At 42.8% G+C, this 15,774-nt stretch overlaps 2 protein-coding genes across 7 annotated transcripts in view; one reads left to right on the forward strand and one right to left on the reverse strand.

The window, feature by feature from the left end:
* LOC133636330 (zinc finger protein 25-like) overlaps positions 1 to 15,774 on the reverse strand; it is a 1,044,419-nt gene that overhangs the window by 830,728 nt on the left and 197,917 nt on the right. The gene's annotated exons all lie outside the window — the stretch shown is intronic.
* The window catches only part of LOC133636332 (zinc finger protein 25-like), a 341,291-nt gene that overhangs the window by 58,616 nt on the left and 266,901 nt on the right, over positions 1 to 15,774 (forward strand). The window contains exon 4 of one of the 6 annotated variants that reach the window (XM_062030273.1): positions 7,680 to 9,565. The exons of 4 other annotated variants lie outside the window; for them this stretch is intronic. In XM_062030273.1, coding sequence (XP_061886257.1) covers positions 7,680 to 8,731 — 1,052 coding nt within the window. In that variant the 3' untranslated portion in view covers positions 8,732 to 9,565. Of the gene's footprint in view, positions 1 to 7,679; positions 9,566 to 15,774 lie in introns of those variants that run through there. One more of the 6 variants, XM_062030274.1, reaches the window with a different exon arrangement.

Below are 15,774 nucleotides of genomic sequence, written 5' to 3' on the forward strand. Positions count from 1 at the left end.
GTTAAGCTAAAAAGCAAACTGGCCGGCATGCATAAAACGGCAATGAAAATCGTAGGGAGGAAATACTATGAGCCTATACAGAGCATCTATGAGCAGGCAGTTAGGAAAAAAGCTAAGAAAATTATTTCCAACTCACAACACCCACTCTTCCCTGAATATGGAACCCTGCCATCAGGGAGAAGACTCCGGGTCCCACTATGCAAATCTAACCGCCTTAAATTATCATTTGTCCCAGCCTCCATTAAGCTGACCAACAATGTGCAATAGAATGTTAATACATAGGTTAGCACTTTTTTTTTTAGCACATAGCACTTAAGCACACAGCACTTTAGAACTAAGCACTTTAGCACATAACACTTTATCCATGAGTTCTAGTGCAACGCACACTGGTACTTTATCTTTATCATGTAGAAAGCTGGAACGTAAATGGCGCGCAACTAAACTTGAGGTTTTCCATCAAGCATGGAGTGATAGTTTAATAACTTATAAACGCATGCTTACCTTAGCTAAAGCTAAATATTACTCAAATCTTGCTAACGATGGATTCTAATGCGTCATCTATGTTGCTGCTTCTTGATCTTAGTGCTGCTTTCGATACCGTCGATCATAATATTTTATTAGAGCGTATCAAAACACATATTGGTATGTCAGACTTAGCCTTGTCTTGGTTTAACTCTTATCTTACTGACAGAATGCAGTGTGTCTCCCATAACAATGTGACCTCGGACTATGTCAAGGTAACGTGCGGAGTCCCCCAGGGTTCGGTTCTTGGCCCTGCACTCTTTAGTATCTACATGCTGCCGCTGGGTGACATCATACGCAAGTACGGTGTTAGCTTTCACTGTTATGCTGATGACACTCAACTCTACATGCCCCTAAAGCTGACCAACACGCCGGATTGTAGTCAGCTGGAGGCGTGTCTTAATGAAGTTAAACAATGGATGTCCGCTAACTTTAGCAACTCAACGCTAAGAAAACGGAAATGCTGATTATCGGTCCTGCTCAACACCGACATCTATTTAATAATACCACCTTAACATTTGACAACCAAACAATTACACAAGCCGACTCGGTAAAGAATCTCTGTATTATTTTCGACCCAACTCTCTCGTTTGAGTCACACATTAAGAGTGTTACTAAAACAACTCTCTCGTTTGAGTCACACATTAAGAGTGTTACTAAAACGGCCTTCTTTCATCTCCGTAATATCGCAAAAATTTGCTCCATTTTGTCCACTAGCGACGCTGAGATCATTATTCATGCGTTCGTTACGTCTCGTCTCGATTACTGTAACGTATTATTTTGGGGTCTCCCTATGTCTAGCATTAAAAGATTACAGTTGGTACAAAATGCGGCTGCTAGACTTTTGACAAGAACAAGAAAGTTTGATCATATTACGCCTATACTGGCTCACCTGCACTGGCTTCCTGTGCACTTAAGATGCGACTTTAAAGTTTTACTACTTACGTATAAAATACTACACGGTCTAGCTCCATCCTATCTTGCTGACTGTATTGTACCATATGTCCCGGCAAGAAATCTGCGTTCAAAGAACTCCGGCTTATTAGTGATTCCCAGAGCCCAAAAAAAGTCTGCGGGCTAAAGAGCGTTTTTTGTTCGGGCTCCAGTACTCTGGAATGCCCTCCCGGTAAAAGTTAGAGATGCTACCTCAGTAGAAGCATTTAAGTCTCATCTTAAAACTCATTTGTATACTCTAGCCTTTAAATAGACCCCCCTTTTTTTAGACCTGTTGATCTGCCGTTTTCTTTTCTCCTTTGCCCCCTCGCCGGGTTATTCCGGTTCCGGTGACCATGGATGAGATGCTGGCTGTCCAGAGTTGGGACCCGGGGTGGACCGCTTGCCTGTGCATCGGTTGGGGACGTCTCTGCGCTACTGACCTATCTCCGCTCGGGATGGTCTCCTGCTGGCCCCACTATTGACTGGACTCTCACTGTTATGTGGATCCACTAGGGACTGTACTTAGAGGGGTGGTTACCCACATATGCGGTCCCCTCCAAGGTTTCTCATAGTCATTCACATCGACGTCCCTTGTGTGGGCTCTGTGCCGAGGATGTCGTTGTGGCTTGTGCAGCCCTTTGAGACTTTTGTGATTTAGGGCTATATAAATAAACATTGATTGATTGATTGATTGATCTCCATACTGTAGATTTTATGCCTACGTCAAAGTGCCACCTATGTCTATCAAGCTCCATGTTCTGATGTTTGAATGTTAGTTGTCTGCTTGTGGTTGTCTGTGCTTGTGTTTTTGTTCTGTTGATTTTGTGTATGTTAAGAAAGCAATGATGCACTGTGCCCAAGACAAAGTTGAACCTTGAACTTTGAACATGGAGTTGGGATTTGGCTCTATGGTATCATTATAGTCCTCAACTGAAACTGGGTCTGGAATCATTTCTTCCAATTTTGGTCCAATATTTACAAAGTAATTATTGAAGCTTTCAACTACTTCCTTCATGTTGTCATTATTTGTGTTTCCGTCTAAGAAGTATTGGGGGTAATCCCCCCAAATATAAGCTTTGGCTTCAGCCTATTCCTTTTTCTGTCATTCTTTTTCTTTTCTTTTTGTGTGTAAATGTGTATGATTGTTAAATATGTATCACCTGTACTGTTAATCTGCTCACACAGAATGGTTGATGGTTGATTATATGATGGAAATAAAATTATTTCATTAAAATAAACATATGGGACGCAGGTTGTCTTACGTCAGCACCAGAAGTGGTCAAATCAGCTGCTCACCTGGCAGGTTTTTTGGGGATGAATAGGGAAGTCCTTCTTTAGCTGCCATCTTGTTTTATCATATATTGCTGCCTTTGCACCTGTCAATGTTCACTTTTTTATGCACATTAAATCAACAACACATCTTGACTTTGGAGCAATGTTCACAGACTCTAGTATTTGGCTCTCTATTTGATGTGACAGTGCCTACCTCTTTAGGACCACCCTTTCTAGATATATAAAGATGTGTATTTACAACATTAATATATATACATACTATGCAAATATAAAAAAGGTAAGCTTTTAGTTAATTTGAATACGTTTTGTTTTAAATGTTTTGTTTGTAATTGTTTTTTAATCTTCATTATTTACTTCAAGTTAAAGGCCTACTGAAATGAATTTTTTTTATTTAAACGGGGATAGCAGATCTATTCTATGTGTCATACTTGATCATTTCGCGATATTGCCATATTTTTGCTGAAAGGATTTAGTATAGAACAACGACGATAAAGATTGCAACTTTTGGTATCTGATAAAAAAAAGGCTTGCACCTACCGGAAGTAGCGTGACGTAGTCAGTTGAACATATACGCAAAGTTCCCTATTGTTTACAATGATGGCCGCATGAAGTGAGAGAGATTCGGACCGAGAAAGCGACAATTTCCCCATTAATTTGAGCGAGGATGAAAGATTTGTGGATGAGTAAAGTGCAAGTGAAGGACTAGTGGGGAGTTGAAGCTATTCAGATAGGGAAGATGCTGTGAGAGCCGGGGGTGACCTGATATTCAGCTGGGAATGACTACAACAGTAAATAAACACAAGACATATATATACTCTATTAGCCACAACACAACCAGGCTTATATTTAATATGCCACAAATTAATCCTGCATAAAAACACCTGCGTGTTTGTTATGCTAGCTCCTAGCTCCTCTGCTAGCTCCTAGCTCCATAGAACACGCCAATACAATTCAAACACCTGATCAACACACACAATCACTCAGCCCAAAAGACCGTTTACCTAACCCAAGGTTCATAAAGCTTATATATTTTTAAAAAGTTACGTACGTGACGCGCACATACGGTCAAGTTATCGAATGTTTAGCAGCCAAGGCTGCATACTCACGGTACCTGATATTCAGCTGGGAATGACTACAACAGTAAATAAACACAAGACATATATATACTCTATTAGCCACAACACAACCAGGCTTATATTTAATATGCCACAAATTAATCCTGCATAATAACACCTGCGTGTTTGTTATGCTAGCTCCTAGCTCCTCTGCTAGCTCCTAGCTCCATAGAACACGCCAATACAATTCAAACACCTGATCAACACACACAATCACTCAGCCCAAAAGACCGTTCACCTAACCCAAGGTTCATAAAGCTTATATATTTTTAAAAAGTTACGTACGTGACGCGCACTTACGGTACGGTACGTGTTATGCTAGCTCCTAGCTCCTCTGCTAGCTCCTAGCTCCATAGAACACGCCAATACAATTCAAACACATGATCAACACACACAATCACTCAGCCCAAAAGACCGTTCACCTAACCCAAGGTTCATAAAGCTTATATATTTTAAAAAAGTTACGTACATACGCAAAAAAAAGCCAAAGCTGCATACTCACAGTAGCACGTCTGCGTCTTTGTCATCCAAATCAAAGTAATCCTGGTAAGAGTCTGTGTTGTCCCAGTTCTCTACAGGCGTCTGTGTATCCAAATCAAAAGTCCTCCTGGTTAGAGTCTCTGTTATCCGAGTTCTTCCATCTTGACTGCATCTTTCGGGAATGTAAACAAAGAAGCGCCGGCTGTGTACTGTTGTGGCTGACTACGTTCGAAAAATACGTCCATTTCGCACCGACAACTTTCTTCTTTGCTTGCTTGGCTTCCTTCTCCATAATGCAATGAACATGATTGAAACAGATTCACGAACACAGATGTCCAGAATACTGTGGAATTATGAAATGAAAACAGAGCTTTTTCATATCGGCTTCAATGTGGAAGGCATACCTGTGTTCGTCGGGCTACGTCACGCGCATACGTCATCCTCAGAGGCGTTTCGAACCGGAAGTTTAGCGGCAAATTTAAAATGTCACTTTATAAGTTAACCCGGCCGTATTGGCATGTGTTATAATGTTAAGATTTCATCATTGATATATAAACTATCAGACTGCGTGGTCGGTAGTAGTGGGTTTCAGTAGGCCTTTAATACAGTATGTTTCTATATACATATTTATTTTATACATTTTGGCCAAAGGAGGCACATTTCAATTTCTTACTCACACTTGTTATTACATATGTTGACCAGAGGGGGATGAATAGGTAAGTCCTTCTTTAGTCCTCCTTTAGCTGCCGTCTTGTTTTATCATATATTGCTGCCTTTGCACCTGTCAATGTTACATTTTTATGCACATTAAATCAACAAAAAATCCTGACTTTGGAGCAATGTTCACATACTATAGTATTAGATGCAATGTTATTGGGACCATGATTTATGTCATCACTTGTTCACACCTCCTCATATGGAAGATACTTTTCCTCTTTCATGTCCCAAGAACACACACACACACACACACACACTATTATTGTATGTGTGACCTTCTTGAGACCTTTGAAAAATGGCTACCTCGTTAGGACCAGCATTTTTAAATATATGAAGATTTATATTTACAACATTAATAATATATACATACTATGCAAATATAAAAAAAGGTAAGCTATTAGTTAATTTGTTTTGGATTTAGTTTTTTGTAATTGGTTTTCAATCATCATTATTTACTTCAAGTTATTACATTATCTCTCTCTCTCTCTCTCTCTCTCTCTCTCTCTCTCTCTCTCTCTCTCTCTCTCTCTCAATATCATCCAATTTTCTCTCTCTCTCTCTGTCTCTCTCTCTCTCTCTGTCTCTCTCTCTGTCTCTGTCTCTCTCTCAATATCATCCAATTTTCTCTCTCTCTCTCTCTCTCTCTCTCTCTTTGTCTCTGTCTCTCTCTCTCTCTCTCTCAATATCATCCAATTTTCTCTCTCTCTCTCTCTCTCTCTCTCTCTCTCTCTCTCTCTCTCTGTCTCTGTCTCTCTCTCAATATCATCCAATTTTCTCTCTCTCTCTCTCTCTCTCTGTCTCTGTCTCTCTCTCTCTCAATATCATCCAATTTTCTCTCTCTCTCTCTCTCTCTCTGTCTCTCTCTCTCTCTCTCTCTCTCTGTCTCTCTCTCTCTCTCTCTCTCTCAATATCATCCAATTTTCTCTCTCTCTCTCTCTCTCTCTCTCTCTCTCTCTCTCTCTCTCTCTCTGTCTCTGTCTCTGTCTCTCTCTCTCTCACAATATCATCCAATTTTCTCTCTCTCTCTGTCTCTGTCTCTGTCTCTGTCTCTGTCTCTGTCTCTCTCTCTCAATATCATCCAATTTTCTCTCTCTCTCTCTCTCTGTCTCTCCAATATCATCCAATTTTCTCTCTCTCTCTCTGTCTCTCTCTCTCTCTGTCTGTCTCTCTCTCTCTGTCTCTGTCTCGCTCTCAATATCATCCAAATTTCTCTCTCTCTCTGTCTCTGTCTCTCTCTCTGTCTCTCTCTCTCTGTCTCTCTCTCTGTCTCTCTCTGTCTCTCTCTCTCTCTGTGTCTCTCTCTGTCTCTCTCTCTCTCTCTCTCTCTGTCTCTCTCTCTCTGTCTCGCTCTCAATATCATCCAATTCTCTCTCTCTCTCTCTCTCTGTCTCTCTCTCAATATCATCCAATTCTCTCTCTCTCTCTCTCTCTCTCTCTCTGTCTCTGTCTCTCTCTCTCTCTCCCTCTCTCTCAACATCATCCAATTGTGTCTTTCTCTCTCTTTCTCTTTCTCTTTCTCTCTCCCTCTCTGTCTCTCTGTCTCTCTCTGTCTCTCTCTCTCAATAATCTTTCTTAGCAGCATTTTTAATGTTTCTGTTCTTCTTTAATAATTGTCTGTAGTATTCCTTCTTACATGTTCCTAGTATACCAATTAACTTGTTTTTATATTTCTTATACTTATTTTCTGCCTCTATAGATGTCTGTGTTATTAATATTCCATATAATGTCTTTTTTTTTGTGACAAGCATTTTTCAGTCCTTTTGTCATCCATGGTTGGTTGTTTGTCTTTTGCTTCTTACTAACTTCTTTCCATGGACAACATAAACATTGATATTATACATGCGGACCAATACACTACCGTTCAAAAGTTGGGGTCACCCAAACAATTTAGTGGAATAGCCTTCATTTCTAAGAACAAGAATAGACTGTCGAGTTTCAGATGAAAGTTCTCTTTTTCTGGCCATTTTGAGCGTTTAATTGACCCCACAAATGTGATGCTCCAGAAAGTCAATCTGCTCAAAGGAAGGTCAGTTTTGTAGCTTCTGTAACGAGCTAAACTGTCTTCAGATGTGTGAACATGATTGCACAAGGGTTTTCTAATCATCAATTAGCCTTCTGAGCCAATGAGCAAACACATTGTACCATTAGAACACTGGAGTGATAGTTGCTGGAAATGGGCCTCTATACACCTATGTAGATATTGCACCAAAAAGCAGACATTTGCAGCTAGAATAGTCATTTACCACATTAGCAATGTATAGAGTGTATTTCTTTAAAGTTAAGACTAGTTTAAAGTTATCTTCATTAAAAAGTACAGTGCTTTTCCTTCAAAAATAAGGACATTTCAATGTGTCCCCAAACTTTTGAACGGTAGTGTATATAAATGCTGTTGAATGTAACTTTGATGTGGCAAGCTACTTTTGCAGTGTAGCTTGTAGTGTAGCGTGCTCCAATTGTCTGAGGATAGCTTAGCTCCATTTAATTGAGAGTAACTTGTAGCTTAGCTTACTACATTGTCCAGGTAGCTTGCCCATCACTGTCTATTTGGCCTAGCTCACATGTCAATAGTTTGAATACTGCAAACTTCAATACAGTAACACCTCATTTGTTCTGCAGACGTCCAGCAGGTGTCAGCGGGGAGTCATGAAGAGGAGTGGCACACCAGTGTGGGACAGAAGGAGCTACAGGCCCCCTCCCACATTAAAGAGGAGCAGCTTCATGATGAAGATGAAGCTCAGTCCTTACAGCTTCATCACAGTCAAAGTGAGGAGAACAGAGGGGCGGAGCTTGTAAGTCAACACATCACAGAAGCTGATGGAGAGCATTGTGAAGATATGACGTCAGAACCAGACAGCATCTTTGCTCCACTGTCAGACATGGACCACATGATGTCACACTCTTCTGATCACAGTGACCACATCCAAATACCTTTGGAGAGTCAAAATGACACTAAAGGTGATACGAGACATCACACTAACAACAAACACTTTGACTGCTCTCAATGTGGGAAATCATTTAGACACAAGAGTAGTGTTACAAGACACTTGAGAATACATACTGGAGAGAAAACTTTTTCTTGCTCAGCTTGTGCTAAAAGATTCAACAATAAGAAGGAAATTATATTACACATGAGAACACACACAGGTGAGAAACCTTTTACTTGCTCTGTTTGTAAGAAGAGTTTCTCCAGAAAGGAACACATGACCAGACACATGAGAACACACACTGGAGAGAAACCTTTTACTTGCTCAGCTTGTGCTAAAAGATTCCACACTAAGAAGGAAATGATATTACACATGAGAACACACACAGGTGAGAAACCTTTTTCTTGCTCTGTTTGTAAGAAAAGTTTCTCCAGAAAGGAACACATGACCACACACATGAGAACACACACTGGAGAGAAACCTTTTTCTTGCTCAGTTTGCGCTAAAAGATTCAACAATAAGAAAGACACGATCACACACATGAGAACACACACTGGTGAGAAACCTTTTACTTGCTCTGTTTGTAAGAAGAGTTTTTCCACAAAACGCAACATGACCACACACATGAGAACACACACTGGAGAGAAACCGTTTAGTTGCACTGTGTGTGATAAGATGTTCAGGTTAAAGTATCAGGTGAGTAAACACAAGTGTGTAACAGTCATGGAAGCTGCAGGGATTTAAAAAGACTTAAACAGTGATTGTGCTAAATGTAGTTTAAAAACACAGCATGTTTTTAATAAGAATGTATATTTGATGTTGTATGTAGTGCTTCTCATCTTCTAGTCTTATATGTTGTCCTGTACTTACTTTTTAACTTGTGTGCATGTATTGAATATTACATATGTAGCTACTTTTTTGTTCTCATCTTTGAAGAGAGGACATCTTATTTTTTTAATTAGTTTTTTTTCCACAAATTTTTTTGATTGCATTTTATTGATGTTATTATCCAATTAAAAGTATGAATGAATAAAATGGTTAACAAAATGTGGACTGTGGTAGATTAGCAGCATTGTTACATCATGGATGTTAACTACTGCAAAACATCAACAAAGAAGAAAAATGCTGAAGTTAGCAACACATCACTGAACTTTAGAGCCATCGTGAGTGGAGTTGCTTGTTTTTATTGCTGCATTTCTACTTATTTCACCTCACATCTTCACTTTTAATACTAAAGTCTTCTTCACATATATTGTTGTAGGCTTCTAACATTTATGTTTCTGATGTGTGTGTAGTCTGTGGAAAGGGTTGTTGAACCTTGTGGATCCAATTGTTCACTTGCACATATACATCTTCATCATCATCAGGCATTAACTACTGGACAAAACCTTAACATTAATGTTTTAATATAAGTGTGACCTCATTATTCCTTGATAATAAGACTACAAATACAGATTTAAAGGCCTACTGAAAGCCACTACTAACGACGACGCAGTCGGATAGTTTATATATCAATGATGAAATCTTAACATTGCAACACATGCCAATACGGCCGGGTTGACTTATAAAGTGCCATTTTAAATTTCCCGGGAAACTTCCGGTTGAAAACGCCTTTGGATAATGACGTATGCGCGTGACGTAGCCAGTGAAACAGGAGAATCGGTAGCCCATTGAAGCCAATACAAATAGCTCTGTTGTTGTTTAATGAACAATGGAGATTGCAAAGAAGAAAGTTGTAGGTGGGATCGGTGTATTAGCGGCTGGCTGTAGCAACACAACAAGAAGGACTTACTTGGATAGCAGACGCTCTAGCCGATGCTAGCCGCCAACCGCATCTGTGATCGGGTGAAGTCCTTCGTCGCGCCGTTGATCGCTGCAACGCAGGTGAGCACGGGTGTTGATGAGCAGATGAGGGCTGGCTGGCGTAGGTGGAGTGCTAATGTTTTTATCATAGCTCTGTGAGGTCCGGTTGTTAAGTTGCTAAGTTAGCTTCAGCGTCGTTAGCAACAGCATTGTTAAGCTTTGCCAGGCTGAGAATTATTAACCGGGTAGTTACATGGACATGGTTTAATAGTATTGTTGATCTTCTGTCTATCCTTCCAGTCAGGGATTTATTTATTTTGTTTCTATCTGCATTGGAGCCAGATGCTATCACGTTAGCTCAGTAGCTAAAGAGCTTCGCTGATGTATTGTCGTGGAGATAAAAGTTACTGTGAATGTCCATTTCGCCTTCTCGACTCTCATTTTCAAGAGGATATAGTATCCCAGGTGGTTCAAAATACAAATCCGTGATCCACAATAGAAAAAGGAGAGAGTGTGGATTCCAATGAGCCAGCTTGTACCTAAGTTACGGTCAGAGCGAAAAAAGATGTCTTGCATTGCATTGTAGTCCGTCACTCTAACGTTCCTCATCCACGAATATTTCATCCTCGCTCAAATTAATGGGGTAATCGTCGCTTTCTCGGTCCGAATCGCTCTAGCTGCGTTGAAAACAATAGGAAAATATGAGAAGGCGAACAACTGATTACGTCACACTACTTCCGGTAGGGGCAAGGCTTTTTTTTATCAGAGACCAAAAGTTGCGAACTTTATCGTCGTTGTTCTATACTAAATCCTTTCAGCAAAAATATGGCAATATCACGAAATGATCAAGTATGACACATAGAATGGATCTGCTATCCCCGTTTAAATTTAAAAAAATCATTTCAGTAGGCCTTTAAGCACTGTATTAGAGTGCTTCTTGTAGTACTCCAACTCGCCACACTGAGAAGTGGGGGTGATCATGAGCCAGCAGATGCATGTTGCTATCATGTTTTATCAGCGAGAAAGACAGCATTTGTGTTTACTTTTTGTCAGATCCAAGTTTTAATGCTCTGCTGAATAAATGAATCACCATGGCTGCCAATATGGAGGATTATTTATATATGTAAGAACAAATACTTTCCTTAACAGGTAACAAAATGACACCACAAAAAGTGAACGAGCAGCAGGACCCGGTAAATATTTTCTTAATGTACTAATTAATTAACTTTAAAGAGTAACATGACAGTGGAAATTTCACAGGGGTTTACCAAAAACTGGAAATTGGGAATGCTACATAAAATCCTTTAGTGATGTTTAAGATGCAGATGAAGGAGGTGGCACCGTGCAGTAAAAAAAAGGATATTTATTGATAAAAGAACACAAACCGAGAGCAACAGGGAACTATGAAGAAAACAAAACAAACTGCTGAAACCCAGAAAACACTCACAGGAAATGTGGAGCAGGTGGCGTCCACAAAGTATGTGCATACTAGAGATTGGCATCAGAAAGTATAGTCAATGGTCACCCGTGAACAAAGAATAATGTCCGGACAACGAAGGTGGCAAGAGGATCAATTTAAATAGTCTTGATTGCAAACAGAAAACAGGTGAGGGGAAATGCTCGGGGACAGAAGTGAAGAAGCCACAGGAAAGCACCAACAAAACCGGAAGAGCCGCCAAAATAAAAGCACAGGACAGGAAGTAAAACACTAACAAAAGGCAAACATAAGGCACGGCCTGGTGTAACCAGATGTGACAAATGGACTCTCAGAAATGAGCTGAGCCAAGATAGACACCCTGGATAATGAGGGATAAGCAATCTAGTGTCATGTCAGCACACTGTGACTGGAAGGCAGGATTGTTGTCTTTTATGTGGAGGCTACAGTCCGCATGAGAGTACTGACTACTACTATCAATACAACTACAATTACTTCATTTACATTTACTTTTTACTCACAAAATATATATTTTTTAATGTATTTATTTTTTATTGACATCCAGCATCAGACATTCTTATCCATTACATCATGTTTGCATACATCATACATCTATTGTCTGCCCTAAAGGTCAAAATATTATTTTTGTTTATTTCCCAACGATGAAACCCCACCCCTCCCCCCAACAAAAAGAGAAAAACAGCCAAAAAAACAAAACAAACTAAATTGATAATAATATAATCAAATAAATAAATAAAAAACAATAATGATAATAAAACATGTGAAGACTCGAAGACTTCTATGGAAATGCAAAAACCAAAACTCAGATTTCCCTAGCCTGGACGCGGGTCCTTGGGGCCCCCCTTTGGAGCCAGGCCCGGAGTTGGGGCACGATGTCCCCATGGGGCCCGGCTGGGCACAGCCCGAAGAGGCAATGTGGGTCCCCCTCCAATGGGCTCACCACTCATGGGAGGGGCCATAGAGGTCGGGTGCGTTGTGACCTGGGCGGCAGCCGAAGGCAGGGCACTTGGCGGTTCGATCCTAGGCTACAGAAGCTAGCTCTTGGGACGTGGAATGTCACCTTGCTGGGGGGGCAGGAGCCTGAGCTAGTGCGCGAGGTGGAGAAGTTCCGGCTGGATATAGTCGGACTCACTTCGACGCACAGCAAGGGCTCTGGAACCAGTTATCTCGAGAGGGGCTGGACTCTCTTCCACACTGGCGTTGCACGCAGTGAGAGGCGACGAGCTGGGGTAGCAATTCTTGTTGCCCCCTTCGGCTCAAAGCATGCACGTCGGAGTTCAACCCAGTGGACGAGAGGGTAGCTTCCCTCCGCCTTCGGGTGGGGGGATGGGTCCTGACCTTTGTTTGTGCTTATGCACCAAACGGCAGTTCAGAGTACCCACCCTTTTTGGATACACTCGAGGGAGTACTGGAAAGTGCTCCTCCGGGTGATTCCCTTGTCCTACTGGGGGACTTCAACGCTCATGTTGGCGACGACAGTGAAACCTGGAGAGGCGTGATTGGGAAGAATGGCCGCCCGGATCTGAACCCGAGTGGTGTTTTGTTAATGGACTTTAGTGCTCGTCACAGATTGTCCATAACAAACACCATGTTCAAACATAAGGGTGTCCATATGTGCACTTGGCACCAGGACACCCTAGGCCGCAGTTCCATGATCGACTTTGTAGTTGTGTCATCGGATTTGCTGCCTCATGTTTTGGACACTCGGGTGAAGAGAGGGGCGGAGCTTTCTACCTATCACCACCTGGTGGTGAGCTGGCTGCGATGGTGGGGGAGGATGCCGGACAGACCTGGCAGGCCCAAACGCATTGTGAGGGTCTGCTGGGAACGTCTAGCAAAGTCTCCTCTCAGGGAGAGTTTCAATTCCCACCTCCGGAAGAACTTTGAACATGTCATGAGGGAGGTGCTGGACATTGAGTCCGAGTGGACCATGTTCCGTACCTCTATTGTCGAGGCGGCTGATTGGAGCTGTGGCCGGAAGGTAGTTGATGCCTGTCGTGACGGTAATCCTAGAACCCGTTGGTGGACACCGGCGGGGAGGGATGCCGTCAAGCTGAAGAAAGAGTCCTATCGGGTTCTTTTGGCTCATAGGACTACGGAGGCAGCGGACAGGTACCGACAGGCCAAGCTGTGTGCGTCTTCAGCGGTCGCGGAGGCAAAAATTCGGACAAGGGAGGAGTTCAGGGAAGCCATGGAAAACGACTTCCGGATGGCTTTGAACCGATTCTGGACCACCATCCGCCGCCTCAGGAAGGGGAAGCAGTGCACTGTCAACACCGTGTATGGTGAGGATGGTGTTCTGCTGGCCTCGACTGCAGATGTTGTGGATCGGTGGAGGGAATACTTCGAAGACCTCCTCAATCCCACCAACACGTCTTCCTATGAGGAAACAGTGCCTGGGGAATCTGTGGTGGGCTCTCCTATTTCTGGGGCTGAGGTTGCTGAGGTAGTTAAAAAGCTCTTCGGTGGCAAGGCCCCGGGGGTGGATGAGATCCGCCCGGAGTTCCTTAAGGCTCTGGATGCTGTGGGGCTGTCTTGGTTGACAAGACTCCGCAGCATCGCGTGGACATCGGGGGCGGTACCTCTGGATTGGCAGACCGGGGTGGTGGTTCCTCTCTTTAAGAAGGGGGGAAAAAAAATTGGAGGGTGTGTTCCAACTATCGTGAGATCACACTCCTCAACCTTTCCGGTATGGTCTATTCAGGTGTACTGGAGAGGAGGCTACGCCGGGTAGTCAAACCTCGGATTTAGGAGGAACGGTGTGGTTTTCGTCCTGGTCGTGGAACTGTGGACCAGCTCTATACTCTCGGCAGGGTCCTTGAGGGTGCATGGGAGTTTGCCCAACCAGTCTACATGTGTTTTGTGGACTTGGAGAAGGCATTCGACCGTGTCCCTCGGGAAGTCCTGTGGGGAGTGCTCAGAGAATATGGGGTATAGGATTGTCTGATTGTGGCGGTCCGCTCCCTGTACGATCAGTGTCAGAGCTTGGTCCGCATTGCCGGCAGTAAGTTTCCAGTGAGGGTTGGACTCCGTCAAGGCTGCCCTTTGTCACCAATTCTGTTCCTAACTTTTATGGACAGAATTTCTAGGCCCAGTCAAGGCGTTGAGGGGATCCGGTTTGGTGACTGCAGGATTAGGTCTCCGCTTTTTGCAGATGATGTGGTCCTGATGGCTTCATCTGGCCAGGATTTTCAGCTCTCACTGGATCGGTTCGCAGCCGAGTGTGAAGCGACTGGGATGGGAATCAGCACCTCCAAGTCCGAGTCCATGGTTCTTGCCCGGAAAAGGGTGGAGTGCCATCTCCGGGTTGGGGAGGAGATCTTGCCCCAAATGGAGGAGTTCAAGTACCTTGGAGTCTTGTTCACGAGTGAGGGAAGAGTGGATCGTGAGATCGACAGGCGGATCGGTGCGGGGTTTTCAGTAATGCGGACGCTGTATCGATCCGTTGTGGTGAAGAAAGAGCTGAGTCGGAAGGCAAAACTCTCAATTTACCAGTCGATCTACGTTTCCATCCTCAGCTATGGTCATGAGCTTTGGGTTATGACCGGAAGGACAAGATCACGGGTACAACGACCGAAATGAGCTTCCTCCGCTGGGTGGCGGGGCTCTCCCTTAGAGATAGGGTGAGAAGCTCTGTCATCCGAGAGGAGCTCAAAGTAAAGCCGCTGCTTCTCCACATGGAGAGGAGCCAGATGAGGTGGTTCGGGCATCTGGTCAGGATGCCACCCAAACCACGGGGGAAGACCCAGGACACGTTGGGAAGACTATCTCTCCCGGCTGGCCTGGGAACGCCTCGGGATCCCCCGGGGGGAGCTTGACAAAGTGGCTGGGGAGAGGGAAGTCTGGGCTTCCCTGCTTAGGCTGTTGCCCCCGCAAGGTGACCTCGGATAAGCGGAAGAAGATGGATGGATGGATGGATGGATGGAAGTTGAATATGATTTCAGAATCAACAGACCTTATACAAGCATGAAACATTTCTTTCAATAGTTTCTGAATTATAGGCTTTTGTAAACAGTTCAATTAAACATATACTCGTCTTTGTTACATTTTTCACCTTCATAGTAACGAAATGCTGCAACTGCAAATATCGTTAGAAGTCTTGGTTTTCTAATAAATGTGTCCTTTTAATACTTACAAAACTGAGCTTTTTTTTTTAATCTTTCATTACACTACATAAAGCTGTTATACCCTTAGATATCAAGTCCTTGAATCTTGAGTCCAATTTATTAGGTGTAAACTCTGAATCATAGGCACACCATTTAAGAACTGTAATATAATTCTCCAGTTTGTATTCCTTTATGATCATTTTCCACACTTTAAGGGTCCATTTCACCCATGGGTTATCAATGTTATTTATGTGGGTTTGTAGGTTGTTCGCCGCCAAGATTGCTTGTATGAGGATGGAGGGCATTTCTTCTTCAATAATTTTCCATTGAGCAATGTATGACGGGTTGCACCAGCATATCACTGCTCTCCTCTGCGCTGCAAAATAATAACATCTGAGGCAAAGTAAAGCCCATCCTCCCTT

This window comes from Entelurus aequoreus, linkage group LG20 (genome assembly GCF_033978785.1).
Source record: "Entelurus aequoreus isolate RoL-2023_Sb linkage group LG20, RoL_Eaeq_v1.1, whole genome shotgun sequence".
NCBI lineage: Eukaryota > Metazoa > Chordata > Actinopteri > Syngnathiformes > Syngnathidae > Entelurus > Entelurus aequoreus.